This window comes from Salvelinus sp. IW2-2015, linkage group LG5 (assembly GCF_002910315.2).
Source record: "Salvelinus sp. IW2-2015 linkage group LG5, ASM291031v2, whole genome shotgun sequence".
NCBI lineage: Eukaryota > Metazoa > Chordata > Actinopteri > Salmoniformes > Salmonidae > Salvelinus > Salvelinus sp. IW2-2015.
In genome coordinates, this window is record NC_036844.1 from 15,385,525 (window position 1) to 15,407,359 (window position 21,835).

The following is a 21,835-nucleotide window of genomic DNA, read 5'->3' on the forward strand; positions in this document are numbered from 1 at the left end:
AGTACTAAGTACGAACAACAGCCCAGCAGTACGAACAAACGGCCCAGCTAACTACAGTACGAACAAACAGCCCAGCTAACTACAGTACGAACAAACAGCCAGCACGTACGAACGACAAAAGCCCAGCTAACTACAGTAGCAACAACAAGCCAGCTAAGTACAGTCGAACAAACGCGCCGCTAGCTACAGTAGAAAACAGCCAGCAGCTACAGTACGAACAAACAGCCAGCTAGCTAGCAGTACGAACAAACAGCCAGCTAACTACAGTACTAACAGCCAGCTAGCTACAGTACGAAACAACAAGCCCAGCTAGCTACAGTACGAACAAACAGCCCAGCTACTACAGTAACAAACAGCCCAGCTAGCTACAGTACGAACAAACAGCCCAGCTAGCTACAGTACGGAAACAACAGCCAGCTAACTACAGTACAAAAGCCCAGCTAGTACGCAATCAGTTTCACGAACAACAGCCAGCTAGCTACAGTAAAAAACAGCCCAGTATACAGTAAACAACGCCCAGCTAGCTACAGTACGAACAAAACAGCCCGCAGCTACATACGAAAAACAGCCAGCTAACTACAGAAAAACAGCCCAGTAGCTACGTACGAACAAACAGCCCAGCTAACTACAGTACGAACAAACAGCCCGCTAGCTAACAGTACGAACAACACGCCCAGCTAACTACATACACAAACAGCCAGCTACTACAGTACGAACAAACAGCCAGCTAACTACAGTACAAGCAAACAGCATCCAGCACCTGTCACAACACATGCATGTACGTTTTGGCACTAACACACAACGCACAAACACACGCTGCTGACAGCGTATTAGCCCAATATATGTGTGAGAGTATGTGTGTGTGTGTGTTGTGTTTGTGTAAGTTTCTGTTGTTTGTGCGTGTGTATTCTGTTACGCAACGGGAGAGCTCGTCCCATCTGTGCCTCTCTACAGACCCCCATCCCTGACCAGTGAAGTGAGAAACCCCAAATCAGCCATGCAATCTGCCTCAGCCGTACCCATCATCTTCACCATCAACCCCTTCCTCTTCCTCCCCATCATAATCATTACCCTCATCATTTTCCTCCTCCACCTCTTCCTCATCCCCATCCTCACTCACGACGGCTCAACCACTAACAGAAAACATCTCCTATTCTCCGTCCCCTGAAGCTTGATCAAACAGATTCCATACATTCTAAAATGCAGATTATCCCACAAATACATGAGTGCAACTCCGACATCGTCTGTACAGTGACTTCAGAAAGAATTCATACACCTTGACTTATTCCACATATTGTTGTCTTACAGCTTGAATTCAAAATGGATTATTTCAGATTTTTTTTTCTCACCCATCTACACACAATACCCCATAATGACAAAGTGGAAACATTTTATTTATTTGCTAATTTATTGAAAATGAAATACATAAATGCCTAATTTACATACAGTTGAAGTCAGAAGTTTACATACACTTAGGTTGGAGTCATTAAAACTCGTTTTTCAACCACTCCACAAATGTCTTGTTAACAAACTATAGTTTTGGCAAGTCAGTTAGGACATCTACTTTGTGCATGACACAAGTAATTTTTCCAACAATTGTTTACAGACAGATTATTTCACTTATAATTCACTGTATCACAATTCCAGTGGGTCAGATGTTTACATACACTAAGTTGACTGTGCCTTTAAACAGATTGGAAAATGGCTTTAGAAGCTTCTGATAGGCTAATTGACATCATTTGAGTCAATTGGAGGTGTACCTGTGAATGTATTTCAAGGCCTACCTTCAAACTCAGTGACTCTTTGCTTGATATCATGGGAAAATCAAAAGAAATCAGCCAAGACCTTAGAAAAAAAATTGTAGACATCCACAAGTCTGGTTCATCCTTGGGAGCAATTTCCAAACGCTTGAAGGTACCACGTTCATCTGTACAAACAATAGTAGGCAAGTATAAACACCATGGGACCACGCAGCCGTCATACTGCTCAGGAAGGAGACACGTTCTGTCTCCTAGAGATGAACGTACTTTGGTGCGAAAAGGGCAAATCAATCCCAGAACAACAGCAAAGGACCCTGTGAAGATGCTGGAGGAAACAGGTACAAAAGTATCTATATCCACAGTAAAACAAATCCTATATCGACATGACCTGAAAGGGCACTCAGCAAGGAAGAAGCCACTGCTCCAAAACCGCCATAAAAAAAGCCAGACTAGGATTTACACTGCACATGGGACAAAGACTGCACTTTTTGGAGAAATGTCCTCTGGTCTGATGAAACAAAAAGTTGGCCATAATGAACATGTTATGTTTGGAGGAAAAGGGGGAGGCTTGCAAGCCAAAGAACACCATCCCAACTGTGAAGCACAAGGGTGGCAGCATCATGTTGTGGGGGTGCTTTGCTGCAGGAGGGACTGGTGCACTTCACAAATTAGATGGCATCATGAGGCAGGAAAATTATGTGGATATAATATTTAAGCAACATCTCAAGACATCAGTCAGGAAGTTAAAGCTGGTCGCAAATGGGTCTTCCAAATGGACAATGACCCCAAGCATACTTCCAGAATTGTGGCAAAATGGCTTCAGGGCAACAAAGTCAAGGTATTGGATGGCCATCAGAAAGCCCTGACTCATCCTATAGAACATTTGTGGGCAGAACTGAAAAAGCGTGTGCGAGCAAGGAGGCCTACAAACCTGACTCAGTTACTCCAGCTCTGTCAGAGGAATGGGCCAAAATTCACCCAACTTATGTGGGAAGCTTGTGGAAGGCTACCCGAAACGTTGACCCAAGTTAAACAATTTAAGGCAATGCTCCAAATACTAATTGAGTGTTGTAAATGTCTGACCACTGGGAATGTGATGAAATAAATAAAAGCTAAAATAAATCATTCTCTCTACTATTATTCTGACATTTCACGTTCTTAAAATAAAGTGGTGATCCTAACTGACCTAAACGGGGAATTTTTACTAGTATATAAATGTCAGGAAATTTATGAAAAACTGAGCTTAAATTTATTTGGCTAAGGTGTATGTAAACTTCCGACTTCAACTGTAAGTATTCACAACCCTGAGTCAATACATGTTAGAATCACCTTTGGCAGTGATTACAGCTGTGAGTATTTCTGGGTAAGTCTCTAAGAGTGTTGCACACCTGGATTGCACAATATTTGTACATTATTATTTTTGAAATGTTTCAATCCCTGTCAAGTTGGTTGTTGATCATTGCTAGACAGCCATTTTCAAGTCTTGCCATAGATTTTCAAGCCGAWTTAAGTCAAAACTGTAACTAGGCCATTCAATGTCGTCTTGGTAAGCKACTCCAGTGTATATTTGGCCATGTGTTTTCGGTTATTGTCCTGCTGAAAGGTGAATTTGTCTTCCAGTGTCTGTTGGAAAACAGACTGAACCAGTTTTACCTCTAGGATTTTGTCTGTGCTTAGCTCTATTCTGTAAATTTTTATCATAAAAAACACTGGTCCTTGCCAATGACAAGCATAACCATAACATGATGCAGCCACCARCATGCTTGAAAATAGTAAGAGTGTTACTCAGTGATGTGTTGGATTTGCCCCAAACATAACGCTTTGTATTGAGGACATATAGTTCATTTCTTTGCCAAATGTTTTGCAGTTTTACTTTAGTCACGCCCTGATCTGTTTCACCTGTCCTTGTGATTGTCTCCACCCCCTCCAGGTGTCGCTTATTTCCCCCAGTGTATTTATCCCTGTGTTTCCTGTCTCTCTGTACCAGTTCGTCTTGTATGTTTCCAAGTCAACCAGTGTTTTTCCCGTTCTCCTGCTTTTTGCATTCTCCTTTTTCTAGTCCTCACAGTTTTGACCCTTGCCTGTTTCTGGACTTTGTACCCGACTGCCTGACCATTCTGCCTGCCTTGACCATGAGCCTGTCTGCCACTCTGTACCTCATGGACTCTGAWCTGGATTTGACCTTTTTGCCTGTCCACAACCATTCTCTTGTCTACCCCTTTGGATTAATAAACATTGTAAGACTCCAACCATCTGCCTCCTGTGTCTGCATGTGGGTCTCGCCTTGTGCCTTGATACTATCATTAAGATAGTATTGTGGAGTAACTACAATGTTGATCCATCCTCAGTTTTCTCCTATCACAGCCATTAAACTCTGTAACTGCAAAGTCACCATTGGCCTCATGGTAAAATCCCTGAGCAAGTTTCCTTCCTCTCCAGCAACTGAGATAGGAAGGACACCTGTATCTTTGTAGTGACTGGTTGTATTGATACACCAACCAAAGTGTAATTAAGAACCTCACCATGCTCAAAGTAATTTTTTACCCATGTACCAATAGGTGCCCTTCTTTGCAAGGCATTGGAATACCTTCCTGGTCTTTGTGGTTGAACCTGTGTTTGAAATTCACTGCTTGACTGAGGGACCTTACAGATAATTGTATGTGTGGGGTACAGTGATGAGGTAGTCATTTTAAAATCATGTTAAACACTTATTGCACACAGAGTGAGTCCATGCAACTTATTATGTGACTTGTTAAGCAAATTTGTACTCCTGAACTTATTTAGGCTTGCCATAACAAAAGGGTTGAATACTTATTGACCCAAGACATTCCCGCTTTTAATTATTAATTAATTTGTAAAAGTTTCTAAAAACATAAATCCACTTTGACATTATGGGGTATTGTGTGTAGGTCAGTGACACAACAGCTCAATATAATACATTTTAAATGCAGGCGGTAACACAACAAAATATGTAAAAAGTCAAGAGGTGTGAATACTTTCTGAAGGCACTGTAAGTGACCCCGCTCTGCCATTAACACCCATTTGTATTTAACGAGGCAAGTCAGTTAAGAACAAGAAAGACATTTCTACAAAATAAAAAAACTGAAATACCTTATTTACATAAGTATTCAGACCCTTTGCTATGTGACTCGAAATTGAACTCAGGTGCCTCGTGTTTCCATTGATCATCCTTGAGATGCTTCTACAACTTSATTGGAGTTCACCTKTGGTAAATTCAATTGATTGGACATGATTTGGAAAGGCACACACCTGTCTATATAAGGTCTGAATACTTTCCGAATGCACTGTACTTTGAAAAAACGACTAAAATAGTGATTTTGMCAGACAACATAGGCAGCAGCTCTATAGAGATGAGATGATGACTTGGAATGAAATTAAGTCATCAAATAAAACAAATATAATATAAACAACTGAAATATTGAATTAAAGTAAAGTGATGTGAATAAATGATTGTTAATAAGCGGTAAATGGTTAGTCACTACCATCATGGGACTTTTATTAATTGTTTTATTCTGTGTTACAGCATTCAACCCACAAAATGCATAAAGCATTTCATATAAAAAAATTATAATATGAACCGAAATCCGTGATTATTTATTAGTAATCGAACTAAAACCTGAACTGACCTCAAAAAGCACTAATCGCTCATAACTAGGTACGAAATGTCAGGAATCAACAAATTCTCAGTAGGAGGAYCCTAGTATGCAGATATTTGTTCCTTACTGCATTCGTTTTTACTAAACAGTACATTCTAAATAGTATGTAGTACGCTTAGTACACAGTATGCAGTTTAAGTAGGTAGTAGGCAAGCCAGATTTGGCGCCACACCCTATGTACAGGGGTTAGTGTGCATCTGCTGCCCCCCCCGCCATCAGAGAAGACAGTCTTATCTGCCTCTCTGCACACACACACACAGGGCTCATCCTGGCACAGTAAAGGGCGTCCGATGCCAATGGCCCGCAGCTCTGTCTGCTCCGCCAGGGCTGCGGCGGGAGGGCAGGCGCTAAAACGCCACTCACTTCGTCAGCAGAAAGCCCAGGGACACCGGGCCAGAAGGAGACAACGCTGCAGCTAGCGCCAAGCATAGCGCCCACGCCTCTAGCTCCAAGCCAAACGGCTAACCGCTAACCTGCTCTGTTAGCTGGGCAGTAACTGGGCCTCGAGGCTACAAACAGGTTAAAGATACTGAAGCTGATTGCTTGGGAGAGAGGGGGAAAATATAGCTTTCTTTGTCTAGTATTTCAGTAAAAGCTTCTAGAAAAAATCTAGTTGTGTTTCAGAAATATTCGTGGGCTGAGTCAGAAGCCTCTCTGCCTGCTTTCTAATGGTACCCTATTCCCTAATACAGTGCTCTACTTTCGACTAGCGTTCTATGAGCCCTGGTCAAATGTAGTGCATTACATAGGGAATAGGGTGCCATTTAGGATGCATCCTCTGTCTCCCCTGGCTGGCTGAGGCTCGCAGACACACACACACACACACACATCTACTCTGTGAGGCTCATGTAGCCCTCTAATAGCCCCTCACAACGAACGTACCTGCTCAGAGACAAGGGAGGGAGGAGACAAGAGTGTCAAAATTCACCGAGAGAGAAGAGTGAATGAGGGGAAAAGCTGCTCACACAGACAAAAGAAAACAACGCTGACAATTCATTGTGCAGCTATTTTTAGGAGGAGCCCATGTCTCACAAGGCTTAGTGGCTCTATGACTGTGTAATGAACAGGCAATGAAGAGAGCACTCAGTGCAGGCAATTAGTCGGGTTTCTATGGGTCGTCTCAGTCAAGAGGTCAAACCTGACATTTTAGCCAAGGAACATGTCAAGTACCAGAAACTACACCTGAGAATTAACGGCACCAATGCAAGGACCTGCAGTTGTGAGATTMAAGTCAAATAAAAAAATGGAAACCGTTGGATTTGATTTAGATGCTCTAAATCCTACCAGTGTGGATGATGAGGCTCTAAGCCCATCCTCACTCCTTCCTTACATGGCAGTCAATCAACCCTGCCAGGCAACAGTCAGCGTGCAACTGCCTCTTCAACCTCCAGACAGGAACGGAGTAGCAACTAGAGCTAAGATTAGAGAGGGCGGCGGCCACTCACCCAGGTCTCCATGGAAACTGCTGTCATGGGGGGCTCTGCTGGTCGGCGTGGTGTCCGGGTCGAGCGGGGGCCAGATCTGGCCGGTCTTACGGACGCTCACGATGGTGGCTTCGGACATAACCACGTGGCCCTGCTGGCGATGGGGACGCTTCTGGGACTGTGGCGTGGGGGGGCTGCTGCTGTCAATAGAGTGCTGGGAGTTCTGTGAGTTCTGCGAGGGCGAGCGGCTCTTCTCCCTGAAAGGCCGTCGGAAGGCCGTGGTGGGGCTGGGCGACACGTGGCTGGACTGGCCAGACGAGAAGTCRTCCTCGCTGGARGTRAGGTTCTCATTGGAYCTGCAGTCTGGTGTGTAGCCGCCGCCTCCGCCCCCCACGTCCTCAAAGCTCCCGGGAGAGTAGGAGCGCCGGGGCCAGGTCAGGTGGTGCTCMTCTCCYARYTGGTCCCTCATGYTGACGCCCCCTRTRCCATCCCCCCCGCCCTCGCCCATCATCACCCCGCCCACATAGACGCTGGTGTAAGGCTGGAAGTCAGAGGGTTGCCATGGGGGTGGAGGGGGCTGTTTTCCCCCGTTGGTCTTGGGGTGGCGTGGGTTAGGGTCCCCGTCCTCATACTCAGCATCGTACCCACAGGTGCTCTCGGTAGAGCGTCCCCTGTAGACCGGCCGGGTGCGGAGCTCGCCTGCCACAGTGGCCAGGTTGCCTGGCAGAGAGTGCAGGGACCTCTTGCGCTCCATCTGCATGGCTTGGCTGCCCAGGGTGCTGATCTTGTCAGAGACGTCTCGGTCGTTCACCCTGACCAGGCCCCTGTCATGGTGAAACTCCATGTTGGTYTAGAAGGGCTGCTGCTGCTGCTTCTCCTGGCTCTTCCCTCCATCCCCGGCAGAGTGAGAGTTGGCCCGTTTGATCCTCTCAAAATTGGACCTCAGCGCTGCCACCCCCAGCCCCATGCCAAGCTTGTCATTGGGGTCAGACGCTAGGTCCTTGTTTGAGGGTGGGTTTGGGCGGCGAGGGGAGATACCCCCTTTCTGTTTGGAGGGCGAGAGGCCGTCTGTCTCGCAGGGCTCTGCCTGCTGGGGCACCTCGAAGGCAGACTGGAGCTCCAGCTCGTCACCGTGGGAGGCTGACTTCCGGGCTGTAGGGGGTCTCTGTTTGGACCTGGCCTCCCCCACCGACTGGAACCGGCTCCGCTCCCCTTGTTCCTGTACGTGTGGCTGCTGAGACTCAGCGCCCAGCCCTGCCTGGTCCCCTCCCTCATTCATCTGGGCCTTCCTGAAACCCCAGCGCTGGCGGTCATAGCTCTTCCTCTCCTTAGCCAGCAGTGTCTGCAGGTAGATCATACGGAAGCGCTCCTTGTTCACCTCCATCTCCAGCCGCCGGATGGAGGCTTTGCACTTCTCCAGCTCCTGCTCAATGCCCCCCACCGACCTGAGCTCCATCTTTGGGGGGTCTGACTCTGGAAACTGAGCTTTCCACGCTTCAATAAATCCCACCGGCTCCACCATTGTTGACATTTACTGTATAGCAATACAGATCTGACCCGGGTGATGTCACCAGTAACCGTATTTCTCGCCTATCATCCAGTTTCCAACAGGGGAAAAATCGGAATGTACCTAGAGAATCTACAATAGAAAAAAACCATTCATTTTAATGGTATGATAAAGCGGTTCAAAAACGGACAATTTAACTGTTGTCACGTCTTTACCGATTTCGCAGACAAAATATATTGTATTGTCAACAATAGAAATATAAGTATTTCCAGTCAAACGCCTGTTCTGCATTATTCCTGAAAGGCCACTTGCAGAATGAGAAAAAAAAATCTGTCTCGACACAATGACAGCATCTGTCCTCCTGAGCGGATGATCAGGATCTAGAGCGGATCTGGATCTTCCGTGTGATGAGAAAGTGATAACGGCTCTGCAACTACTTACTTTACATTTTCTTATTCAATTCACTTTATTCCATCATTGATGATCGTCGTTCATTCACATGACAACATCCCTGTTCCATTATCGCCTCCAGTTGTTCCTAGCCCTTTGTACCAGCAGCGACCAAGGAGAATGGCATAAAAATAGAAACCCGAGAATGATATAATTTTCCCACGACAAATTKATTTACTCCTGTTGCTATTCGAAATCGATAATTAATTATAATTTGTTTTGTTTTGTTACCCCATGTTTTCGCGGTTCCGTGTCAATGTACAGTTTATGCAGACATTCCCCGTTCCTCTCCTGTGGTTGTGCTTCGTGTTCCCATCTCAATCTCGCACTGGAGACTGAGGCTGCAGGAAAGGGAGGGACCAGACGCAAAATGATTGACAGTGGCCACACTCGGTTTCGGTTCAATTAAAGAGACAGGGCATGGATGTATTCAACAGTATACCACAGAACAATTATTATTAAATTTTCAGATAATAATACATTATTCCGGAGGTGGTTAATTTATTGATATTTCAGTCAATACTATAAGCATAATATATAGTCGAGACTGATGGATGTAGTCTATATTCTATGCATTGCAGCTTGGATGGTAGAAAGAGGTGTTAAAATATATTATTGTGTTCTCTCTTCATATGGACTAAGAAATGGCAATTATAATATGCTACAGTGATTGAAATCAACCTGCCGTGCAGGTGTGATACTTGTGGGAGCGTCGGAATTCCTGAAATGACACCAGACTGCCACCCTGTGGCTGTTCACCTAAAGTGCATACAGTAGTAGGCTAATGATTATACTCACTTCAAATCCACAATATACACCGAACAAAAATATAAACACAACATGTAAAGGGTTGGTCCCATGTTTCATGAGCTGAAATAAAATATCCAAGACATTTACCATGTTTAGCCTGTTTGTACATTATTTTGGCATTAAATACGTGTCACATATCAGTTGACAAACAATGTAAATAAAAATATATTGAGTTAATAAAGCCTCATACAAACATGGTTTCGCTTTGCTTTCTTGAGTAAGGCAGCTCCAAAATGCAGGTGTTTCAGCCTAGCTCAGCGCTTTCTGTGGTGGAGTGGCAGCCAGCGGAAATACAGAGTGTAGGGGATGGTAATCTTCTCTAGTTGTGCCGTGACTGGCTCAGTGTTCGGTCACTCATGGGGACACTATGTCACCGCAAAATCTACAGAGCCATAGATTTACGTTAGAAGTGCCCATCTACAGAGCCATAGATTTACGTTAGAAGTGCCCAATGACCTTGAACCAGGAAGGTTCAAGGTCATTGGCCACAGATAAAATTATGTTAAATTACATTATATCTCCTGTTGCTTTGGTTGGACTGATCATGTCAACATCATACTTTCAAAATCTTAGCTAGCAAGCTAGACAAGTAATCATCCTCATGAGTTAAGTCGACAATCTACTGGCAAATCCTTTTCAATCCTTGTCACATGAAGAGAAATGATAGATAAAACATATCGGTGCTCATCAGCCATTGGACATAAACATTACACAACAAGTTGGAAATCGCAAATTCAACAATAAGTGGTTTGGAAGGAATCAGTGGCTAACTGCAAGCGTTGCAAAGCAACCACTAGCCTGCTATTCAGTGGAGAGGGTGTGTGGTCCAAGTCTGGGTTTAAGGGTCTCTTTTCAAAGATTAAAAAGATAAACATTCACAGGCAACACCATGGGCCAGAAAAGGTTGAATACATTGGTCATGCTGTCAATACAGCATGACTTCTTCCGAGTTCAAAAGAACTGGAAACTCAGAACTGGGAAATCTCAGACTTTAGTGAGTTCAAGATAACTGGAAACTAGCTCTGACAGGGAAAATACGTTTAGAATGGTCATCCAACTCGGAATTCCAAGTCGGGAACTCAGGCCTCTTTCTAGAGCTCCGACCTGAAGATCACTGACATCATGATTCAACCGTGTTTTTTTCCCAGGTTCCCAGTTGTCTTGAAAGCACCATAAATCCAGAGAATGCCAGACATTGATGACAAAGTTTCATGACAAAATTTGCTGACAAGAAGTGCCGGGCCACCTTCCTGTTCAGCACACCAAGGTGAGTCCAAAAATGTATTGTATGCTGCTGCATAAATTTTGTAATATGCCAGGGAGATATCTATACTGTAGCTAAGAAAGTAATAATAAGTGTATGTTGTGTAGTAAGCTATTAGTAGCCCATGTGCTTACTGTTCTGACTTGATGGTGCACATGTAGCCTATAGCCTGTTTTAGAGAAATYTCATCATCGAATATTGTAAGAGCTTTCACTGTCTGCTTTATTTATCCTACGGTTCTGACTTGGTGTACAGAAAAAATAATGTAAGAATGGCCCATGTTCTGAATTCTGTCGCTGTACATTACAAAAGTGCAGAAAACAAATCGTTTTTTTGACTACATCTGTCTTAGCTCACTCATTGTCAATAGAAATMATCCGCTCACCGTTCCCTTATGCCATAGTTTTTACATTTGAATTGTCAGTAGAAACCACATTTGTTTAAGCAAGTCAACCATATCAGATATGGTTTTTAAAAAGGCAGTAAATGAGGCTGAATGAACTGTTTTGCTGCCAGACAAGGCTCCGCTGATAGCCAGGTGTAACGGTGGTAAGGATTCACTCTATGGTGCTGAAAATAAAACTCTGCTGTTGGGACAGCTTTATGTAGGACCTAACAGTTTATGGGCACCGTTTGTCACCMTTATAAAGTGCAATTAACGTATTGTTTAGTGTTGTGGCTTTGCTGGCATGCATATACATTATATKTTTTTTTGCCCCACCAAGATTTGCATGCTAAAATCAGCACTGATCATTACATGGAAAATAAAAGGCCACTAGTGTGCAGTTCTGTCACATAACACAATGCCACAGATGTCTGAAGTTTTGAGGAAGCGCACAGTTGGCACGCGGACTGCAGGAATGRCCACCAGAGCTGTTGCCATAGAATGTAAATTTTTCTACCGTAAGTCCCCTCCAACTTTATTTGAGAGAATTTGGCAGTACTTCCAACCGGCCTCACAACCACAGACCACGTGTATGGTGTGTTGGCGAGCGGTTTGCTGATGTCAACGTTGTGAACAGAGTGCCCCATGGTGGAGGCGGGGTTATGGTATGGGCAGGCATAAGCCACGGACAACAAACACAATTGCATTTTATTGATGGCAATTAGAATTCACAGAGATACTGCCACCGGATCCTGAGGCCCATTGTCGTGCCATTCATCCGCCGCCATCACTTCATGTTTCAGCATGATAATGAACGACCCCATGTCTCAAGGATCTGTACACAACTCCTGGAAGCTGAAAATGTCCCAGTTCTTCCATGGCCTGCATACTCACCAGACATGTCACCTATTGAGCATGTTTTGGATGCTCTGGTTTAACTTCTACAACATTGTGTTACAACTCTTGCCAATATTCAGCAACTTCACAGCCATTGAAGAGTGGGACAACATTCCATAGGCCTGATCAACTCCATGCAAAATAAATTTGTTGCGCTGCATGAGGAAAATGGTCACACCAGATACTGACTGGTTTTCTGATCCACGCCCCTACCTTAAGGTATCTGTGACCAACAGATGCATATCTGTATTCCTTGTCACGTGAAATCCATAGATTCTGGCCTAATTTATTTCAATTGACTGATTTTCTTATATGAACTGTAACTCAGTATAAAAAAAATGTAGCATGTTGCATTTATATTTAAGGTAAACATAGGAGTACAGTAGTACTAAAGTAACTTTCTATTCCCAATTTAAATTTTGTATTTTTACATAATAGCTGATATGTGAACAATAATACATCCATCCATTCATCAAGACACATAGCCTGATCGCAGATTTGGCAAACAATGAGTGAAAGCAAGTTATATCACAGACCGACACTCAGGCTACAAGACAAGGATTGACCCCGATTAATAAACCATTGAAACCATTTGACAGAAACCAACCTGTGATGCATGTTACTATCATTTTGTGCAGATAATGATCAGTCATATTTACAATGTTCATGTGTTTCAACATAGTGAGTTAAAACAGCTCTTAGRAGATAGAGGCATCACAGTTTAACTGCAGCTTCAATAACTTGCATGACATTGCTAAGACAAAAAGGGACAATTTTATTCAACATATATAGGACACAGCTATATTGCAAGTCACTGATAAATTAAAGTCACTGTCTGTCTTCTGTTTGTCACGAGTCACAACTAATAGTCAGTAGTGGAGAGGTTATATTATTACAGTTCACTCAGCAGACCTCAGTATCTCCTGGAACAATATTGTGCAAATTCAAACAATGTCATTGAGAAATATTTTTGATCAGTGATGAACACAAATAGTATTTGTGATGCTGTAGTATAGGTCTCTAAAATAAATKTAATATGTCAAGGAGAATTGCACAATATTATTTTACTATAGAAATCTAGATAAACTGCATGGCTACTTACAGCTGGAGGGCATGCACTGTGTGTTGTACATGGATAGAAAACTACTATAGTTCACCTGATGTGAAATCTTGAAGGTGGGAAGAAGGTTCTTCATGCAGGTGGGAATGTCAGGGACATGGAAGGCTTCCCTGTATAGAAGAATCRAAATGGCATCATCTCTCCCCAGTCTAACATTAATAGAAAGAAAAACCCTCGAACCATTCTAACCCTCACCCACATTCCTATACCATCTCATTCCACTTACTATTTGGTCATCTTTTTCATAATTGTGAATATACTGTAAATGCATTGTACCCATGTCTGCACAGGTTACATATAGAGTACGGGTCATGATATCAGAGGTGCGCTGCTACCCAGGACACATGCTGGACAGGACAGTTAGTATATTTGCAGAGACTATCAGACTAGATGGAATGGCAGGTTTTAATCCTCACCTGTAGAGAAAGAAAATATGATGAGTACAAATATCAGCACAGAAAATAAATTCTTAACAGGATTTCCAAAAGACAATYTACAGCACAGTATATTTTCTTGCAGACAACACTAGATGACACCCACACTGATATCTGTGATTGTGTGGCAGCATAAGCTTAAGGTGAAAAACTGTTCATGTGCAAGAAAACAAGATGTTCTCAGGTAAAGTCCGTTAGAAGAACGGTGACATACTCGATTTATGATATAGATTTGAAATATCTTCGATTCAATATCAACCACAACCAACTGAATCAGACTTCTATGCTCAACATCAGTAGCTTATCAGTCCTGTTTAAGTGTGCYCTAAATTACAAAAAAAGAACGTTTAGCCTTACAGTCAAAAGCCCATCCTGAGTCTATAGCCAGTCAGAGACAAGTTAATTCAATCTGATGAGCGGAGCCCTAGCTGTCATCAAATCACAGWGACAGCAGAGCTGCCCGAGCACCAGATAGACCACTCTCAAAATGACAAGAACAGCAGAAATGGATTGATCCGATGGGCTCAGCTGGTCAAAGTCAATTATTTAATGCCAAATATATGCTGATGCCTGCAGTTAATCAAAAGTRTAAGAGCTAAGTCAGTTGTCTTATCAATTCTTGATATAAGCGATTGGTGTGTTAAGAAATGTGGAGGAAGAATGTAATACTCACTAGCGAAAGGGAAGCCAGTGGAAGGCATTGAAGGAGAAAGTAGTTGTTAAAGAACACACACAGTGCAATCAAACCAAGGCCTCTACCAAAAGACATGCTTCACACAGAGGGAAGTTTCTACATTGGATTGCTGAAAATCAGACCCATTTAATAAGCCGATAACGTGATTGTATGGACTCCTATTCTAAAAGTATACGGCACCTGTCAGACTTGTAAGCCCCCCAGAGGGGAGAAAAATACTCTAGATCAGAGTTCTGTATAAACACACCCTGACAACCACGTCGCGACCAATAAGCATGAAGCATTCAAAGACTTTGTACATTATCTATATTCAAGTATGTGCCCATCCAAAACCCACACTTTATAGAAATGATCTAGACACCWTTAGCTTATTCCTGGTAAAGAAAGACAAAAACACATTGATTCAAAGGGTTCATGAATGTATTTGTTTTAAGTAGAAAAAAAAATTAATTGTTGGAAGTTCATGGTTTGAGTAGTCAATTGGAAAACCTGCATTTAAATCAATGTTTCGTAGCCTTTGCTCTCCTTTGAATCAACCCATGTCCCACAGAGACGGCAACATTTACATCCTTTAAAACAAGTTGGAGGGAAGGTCAATCGSTTTTTGTCAAGTTGGTTTTCTACACAAGGAAATAGGGGCGCACCTCAGGCGTCATAACTATATTGACTAAATGTTGAATAGAGACTAAAGCCAAGTATGTAAAAACATCTAGAAATGAGCTAAATTGATCATATTGAGGTAGCTGTGCTCTGCCTAGTGCAGAAATACTGGCTTTTCAAAATCAAAGAGTTCAGTTTAAAAATAAACAAATCCATGGTCATTTTTACATTGATGTGGGGAGACGTGACTAAATCGTAAGTGAAAAAACATACAGTTCATGCTAGGTCAAAGAACATGCAGCTTTCATTTTTCAGGATACTTTTGTTTTCAGAAATGCATACAATCACTCCACAAACTCGTCACACCCATCTCCTGCCAACCGGGACTTGTCCATCGTTTACACAAAGTGATGAACAAAAACAGTTGCATACAATAGTGTTAAATCTCTGTACAGGTCAATGGACTGCTTTTAAATATCTAATTTGTATACTCGTGAAAAGGGAAGCGGAAAACAGGAATGTATTATTTCTACTGTAGTGAAATGAGACAAAATTACAATCCCAAATCATTAAAAAAATACACATTTAAAAAGGCAATATGAACAATAAAAACAGACAAGTTTTTTTTCCGTTCGAAKCAGCAAAAAGTCCACAGCTATGGGCATGATGGTCAACTGACACTCAACAGGACTTTAAATTGTTACATTTTTATATTATTTGTTTAGTTTGTGTCCTCGTGCATGCTCGGCAGGCACACAGGCACACACTAAGTCTACACAAACACACTCACTCTAGCTACGCACACACAGGAGGAAGAGGGTTGTGCTCAAGTCAGTCAGGACCAGAACATGTCTGCCATGTTAGTGTCGGTGCTGTAAATCCACAGCACCAGCGGGAGGCTGAGGGCCACAAAGGGCCAGGAGATGCCCTCCATGCAAGCAAACAGGGAGCAGCATTTGCTGCTGGGCTTCTCCAGCTCTTTACCAGGGTAGTTCTCCATGTAGTTCCTGGCTGCTAACTTTAGGACCTCGTCCAGCAGGAGGACGGGCAGGGAGAGCTTCAGCACCATCAGCCACTGGGTCAGGTTCAGAGGGGTGATCTGGAAGATGATCTGTAGAGGAGAGGATAACATGAGCGAGCCGYATAACCTCTCCTGCTTTCGCAGTTTCTCCACCCATCTCACCTATTACACTAGCATTATAATATCTTGTTCTAGAAAGCATTTCTGGTAGCCTCGGGCCCATTATTAGTGCAGGTAACCTCACCGGCAGGGGCTCCACATAGAGGATGAGAAAATGCAGGGACATGGAGAGGCAGATGGCTCCCAGCAGCCACATGTTCTCCCAYGGGGGCATACGCAGCAGGGACTGGTTCTCTGACACACTGAGGGAGAGAGAAAGAACTGGGTTAAGTCACTGGCTGAACACCCATTTGCCCATKATTTCACCATGTACATCTCACAACATTATACCACTAGTGACAAGRCTAAAGCAACAGTGAAATAACACAGGGAATGTGAAAGATGTAGTGGCATAGTCTGACCTGTTGAGGGCGTTGCACATCTCAATTGTGACGAGCACAGACAGGGCCATGGTCATAGGGTAGGGGGACTCAAACAGCTCACACTCCAAACCCTCAAACTCAGGGTTCTCAGGACCACACTGCAGGAAGTGGCTCTGTGGGTAGAGGAGAAAAGCAGCCAAGTAAGAGTAACTGTGCGTGTGTGAGTGTGTGAGTGTGTGTTGTATTGGCATCTTACCAGTTGGTAAAAGGTGATCCTGGGTCCGTCCGCAGCAGCAACGAACCACCAGGCAGCAGCCCCAACTGTTGCCACACCCACATAGCCTGACGAGGTAGAGCACAGGAGTCACATGGCTATCTGGATACACACAACAGCCTAAACACATACAACTAAATAAAATCAATGAAGGTGAAGGGATATTTATGTGTTGCTCTATAGAGGCCCACTCACATCCGATGGCGAGGTATCTGAAGAAGAGCCATCCAGAGATGAGGGGCTCTCGGGCATTGCGGGGGACCTTGTTCATGATGTCCAGGTCGGGGGGGTTGAAGCCCAGGGCTGTGGCAGGGAGGCCGTCCGTCACCAGGTTGACCCACAGCAACTGGACAGGGATCAGAGCCTCAGGGAAGCCTAGAGCAGCGGTCAGGAAGATGCTGTAGGAATGATGGAAAAACATTTACATGGTGGCTTGTTACCGTAGCACTGAGGACCATTTATCGATTACCCCGCTGAAGAGAGGAGATGCTGTGTGCYTCCCAAATTACACTTTATTCCCTATATAGTGCACTACTATTGACCACCTCCCTATTGGGTCAAAAGTAGTGCCCTTCAAATGGAAATGGGGAGCCAGTCGGGATCCTCACCAGACGACCTCTCCCACGTTGGAGGAGATGAGGTAGCGGATGAACTGCTTCATGTTGTTGTAGATGGCCCTGCCCTCCTCCACAGCCGCCACGATGGTAGAGAAGTTGTCATCGGCCAGGACCATCTCAGAGGCCGACTTAGCTACAGCCGTGCCTGAACCCATGGCGATGCCGATCTCTGCCTTCTTCAGAGCAGGGGCGTCATTCACTCCATCACCAGTCTGGCCATGGAGAAAGGACAGGGCATGGTTAACCAGTTAATCAACCGTTTAGAATAATCACATACTGGATTGAGTCGAGGTTACATTACATGCCGAGGGCTGATCAATCATGAAGGCCCAACCACAAAGTGTGGAGTTTCAGTACAAACTGATGAGGAAGGTCTCAGGTGGACAATGTCTCACCATGGCTGTGATCTCATCCATGGACTGCAGGAACTCCACGATCTTGGACTTGTGGGATGGCTCCACGCGGGCGAAGCAGCGGGCATTCACCACGGCGTCTCGCTGGGCCGCCAGCGATAGGTCGTCAAACTCACGGCCGGTGAAGGCCATGGACGAGACATCGTCGTGGTCGCTGAAGATGCCGATGCGGCGGCAGATGGCCACGGCCGTGCCTTTGTTGTCGCCGGTGATCATGATGACGCGGATGCCAGCTAGGCGGCACAGCTTGATGGAGGCAGCCACCTCAGCCCTGGGGGGGTCCAGCATGCCCACGCAGCCCACGAACGTCAGGTCCGTCTGGGGAGAGACACGGGGGGACAGTCAGACCAGACTAGAGTCCTGGCTTTGGCTCACTCACGCCTCATCCAATGACCAAAATTATACATTTCTGAAATATACACTTATATAATTACTTTGCAGCCTCATCAAGTTTAAAGTGTTATTAGTTGTACTTGGGGCTGTGGCGGTCAAAGTTTCAGCACCCGGTGATTGTCAAGCAATTAACTGTCGGTCTCACGATAATTAACCGTTAATTAACAAACACATTTAGCATCTCCTGCTTCCACACAGCCTACAAGTCACGGATGCAGACCTTTGAAACATCTACATTTTAAAAAGTAATATAGCCTACACCTTCACAATAAAGCCATGATTTATTTTAGACAGGTCTGAAGAAGCATGATATGAAGAAAATGTAGTCGATTTCAGAAGAACAGAATAGCATACCGAGTTGTCCTCATCTGGCTATGCCAAATGGCTGTGGGCTACACTAGTTAATTTAGCAGACAAGATTTGCTTAGGATTCTGTGGCATTTTCTGGTATGAAGAATACAATTGAACAAAGCTGAATAAAATAGAAAGGATATTTTCTCCAAACGATTTGAGGGAGTGAGCACATGCGGCTACTCTCAGTTGAGCGGTTAACAAAGAAACAGGTTCTCCTATATGCTTAATTTAGAGTTATTAATGTAACTTTAGTTCTCCAAACATGGGGCTATATGATTATATTTGTAATACATTGTAAGGCTGCATGACGTGKCTAATAGGCCAGCAGCGTACCACCCTGCATACCACTGCTGGCTTGCTTCTGAAGCTAAGCAGGGTTGGTCCTGGTCAGCCCCTGGATGGGAGACCAGATGCTGCAGGAAGTGGTGTTTGAGGGCCAGTAGGAGGAACTCTTTCCTCTGGRCAAAAAAATATCCCACTGCCCTGCGTAGGGTGCCGTCTTTCGGATGGGATGTTAAACGGGTGTCCTGACTCTCTGTGGTCATTAAAGATCCCATGGCACATATCTTAAGAGTAGGGGTGTTAACCCCGGTGTCCTGGCTAAATTCCCAATCTGGCCATCAAACCATCACGGTCACCTACCAGGTCATTGCTGTAAATGAGAACGTGTTCTCAGTCAACTTACCTGGTAAAATAACGGATGGATAAATAAAAATAAATTTAAAAAAAACTAACGATGATTTGAAAAAAGTTACTTTAAAGGCARGAGCTCAGCAATGCGCACATGGTAGGAGGTTACAAACACAAAATGTTCCATTATCAAAAGTGACTGCGATTATGCATGTACAGTTATGGTGAAAATGATCTTCCCCAAACTTGAAAATCACTCACTGCTTATATATGCAAGTTAGGCTCTACACCCCTTGTAAAGCTGATTTATTTTAAGTTATTTGGCCACTTTAGTTGTAATACAAATCTTTTTAAAACATATAGGCCTACGGGCTAGGCTAGTCTTAAATCACTTCTCTGAATAAATGCCCTGCTATTCCTGTCACTCACTTCATTAAGACCCCTTCTCCCTCCATTCTCTCACCTCGTATTCAATGAAGCGGTTTGAATCTTCCAGCACCATGTCCTCTTTGGCGACGGGGTTGTCCTTTGTGGCCAAAGCCAGGCAGCGCAGGGTGTCACGCCCCGTCCCGTACTCCCTGATCACTGACAACACCTTGTCCTTGATGCCCAGGGTCAATGGCACCTTTTTCCCTCCTACACGGATGTGAGTGCACCTGTCAATCACTCCCTCTGGGGCTCCCTGGAAAGAGAGAGCAAGAGGAAGTCAAACCAGGGGAAATAAAGCATCAGCCTCAGCTCATTTACTACATACTGTAGATTAAACTACAATTATAAACCGGGTAGTTCGAGACCTGAATGCTGACTGGCTGAAAGCCGTAGTATATCAGACTGTATACCACAGGTATGACAAAACATTTACTGCTCTAATTACGTTTGTAACCAGTTCATAAGGCACCTCGGGTGTTTGTGGTATATTGCCAATATTRCACAGCTAAGGGCTGTATCCAGGCATTGCGTCGTGCCCAAGAACAGCCCTTAGCCGTGATATATTGGCCATATACCACTCCCCCGCTCGGGCCTTATTGCTTCATTATAAACCAGGTAGTTTCGGTCATGGATGCTGATTGTCTGAAATAGCATTTCAACCATGTGTATATCAAACAATATACCATAGGTATGATGCAAAAATASTTGTTTYCTGTTCCAAGTAAAGTTTCAAGTAAAGTAACTAGTTAATAACAGCAATAAGGAACATTGGGGGTTTGTGGTATATGACCAATATACCACAGCTAAGGGCTGTGTCCAGACACTCTGCAGGCTGTGCCCAGGCACTGTTAGCCTGGTATATTGGCCATATACCACACACCCATTGGGCCTTATTGTTTAAATAGACACTACTAAAGTAATCTGGTACAGAAACAGATCCTATAATTTATCATAGTAATTATGAAGTGGCATCTAGACCTGCATCCCAAATGGCACCCTATATAGTGCCCTATTCAAAAGGTTGTGCACCATATAGGGAATTTCTCAGGTGTCCAGGTGGTCTACTATGCAAGCTATACTGTGGGTGGCTCCTCATTGTTACCTTGACGAACATCTTGCCGATMGAGGAGCGGGCCTTGTTGGGGGTGCAGTACACAGACATGGACTTCCTGTCTCTGGAGAACTCCAGGGTGAACTCCTTATTCATCAGCTGCTTGATCACCTGTACCACACAGAGAGGAAACACCAACACATCCTTAACAACTGGAGGAGTGGAACAGCACAACTTGGGGGGGGGGACCACACTCAGTCAGCATCCTTGAAGGCACCCTATTCCCTATATAGTGCACTACTTTTGACCAGCAGGGCCCATAGGGCCTGGGTCAAAAGCAGTGCACAATAAAGGGAATAGGGTGACATTTGGGACCAACACTCAGTTGTATAATACTTCACATGAGGAACATGTTGGGATTGAGAGAGTAGCAAACAGTAGCTTACGGAGTTGCAGGCGTTGGCTCTCTCGATCTTGGACATGCCCTTGAGGTTGGTGTCGAACACGTTCATCTTCTCCACCAGACAGGTGAGGGCAGTCTCTGTGGCCTCGCCCACCTTCTCATACACACCTTTGGTCTGAGGAGAAAGCACACACTTATTAGCAAGATCGTAGCGATGAACAACTAAAAACCAGTTTACTTGTATATCCACAAAAAGAATAGTGAAGACTACTGATATTCAAACCAATAAATCAACCACTGATTTGTGTGACAGGTTCCGGCTGGTTGAAAAGTACCGAACAGTGAAGTTTGTAAAGGACACAAACCTCATTGTAATCCAGGGAGGAGTCGTTACACAGGGCACAGATAGAGGCCATCTCCACTAATCCATCATACTGGGAGGACTTGACTGGTTTACCATCATGGTACCTGGAATAAAAGACAACAGCCATGAAAAAGGGGGAACAGTGAGCTGAGGTAGGTTGTATTGGTGTATTGACAATGAGACTACACAACATGTTTCCTTGACTGTGTGTGTGTACTCTAATTACTCACACTTGTCCCTCAGGGGCGTATGTGGAGCCAGTGATGGTGAACTCCTTCAGGGAGCAGCTATTGCCCTCTGCCTGGTCAATAATGAACATCTAGAACAAACACAGGGAGAGAATCTGTCAGGTTACAAGTCACACAGCAACAGTTCTGGACCA

At 44.2% G+C, this 21,835-nt stretch overlaps 1 protein-coding gene and 1 pseudogene across 1 annotated transcript in view; both read right to left on the minus strand.

Annotated features, from left to right (window-relative positions):
• Positions 1–5,307: 5,307 nt before the first annotated feature.
• On the minus strand, positions 5,308–9,129 carry LOC111963965 (breakpoint cluster region protein-like; annotated as a pseudogene).
• Positions 9,130–15,324: 6,195 nt separating this feature from the next.
• LOC111963967 (sarcoplasmic/endoplasmic reticulum calcium ATPase 2) overlaps positions 15,325–21,835 on the minus strand; it is a 39,893-nt gene continuing 33,382 nt past the window's right edge. The window contains exons 10-21 of the mRNA XM_023987577.2: positions 21,684–21,772; positions 21,455–21,557; positions 21,133–21,264; positions 20,738–20,857; positions 19,670–19,888; positions 17,812–18,147; positions 17,408–17,628; positions 16,995–17,197; positions 16,782–16,867; positions 16,565–16,698; positions 16,288–16,405; positions 15,325–16,133 (exon numbers count right to left, since the gene is read on the minus strand). Of these exons, the coding sequence (XP_023843345.1) occupies positions 15,858–16,133; positions 16,288–16,405; positions 16,565–16,698; positions 16,782–16,867; positions 16,995–17,197; positions 17,408–17,628; positions 17,812–18,147; positions 19,670–19,888; positions 20,738–20,857; positions 21,133–21,264; positions 21,455–21,557; positions 21,684–21,772 (2,037 nt within the window). The 3' untranslated portion in view covers positions 15,325–15,857. The remainder of the gene's footprint in view (positions 16,134–16,287; positions 16,406–16,564; positions 16,699–16,781; positions 16,868–16,994; positions 17,198–17,407; positions 17,629–17,811; positions 18,148–19,669; positions 19,889–20,737; positions 20,858–21,132; positions 21,265–21,454; positions 21,558–21,683; positions 21,773–21,835) is intronic.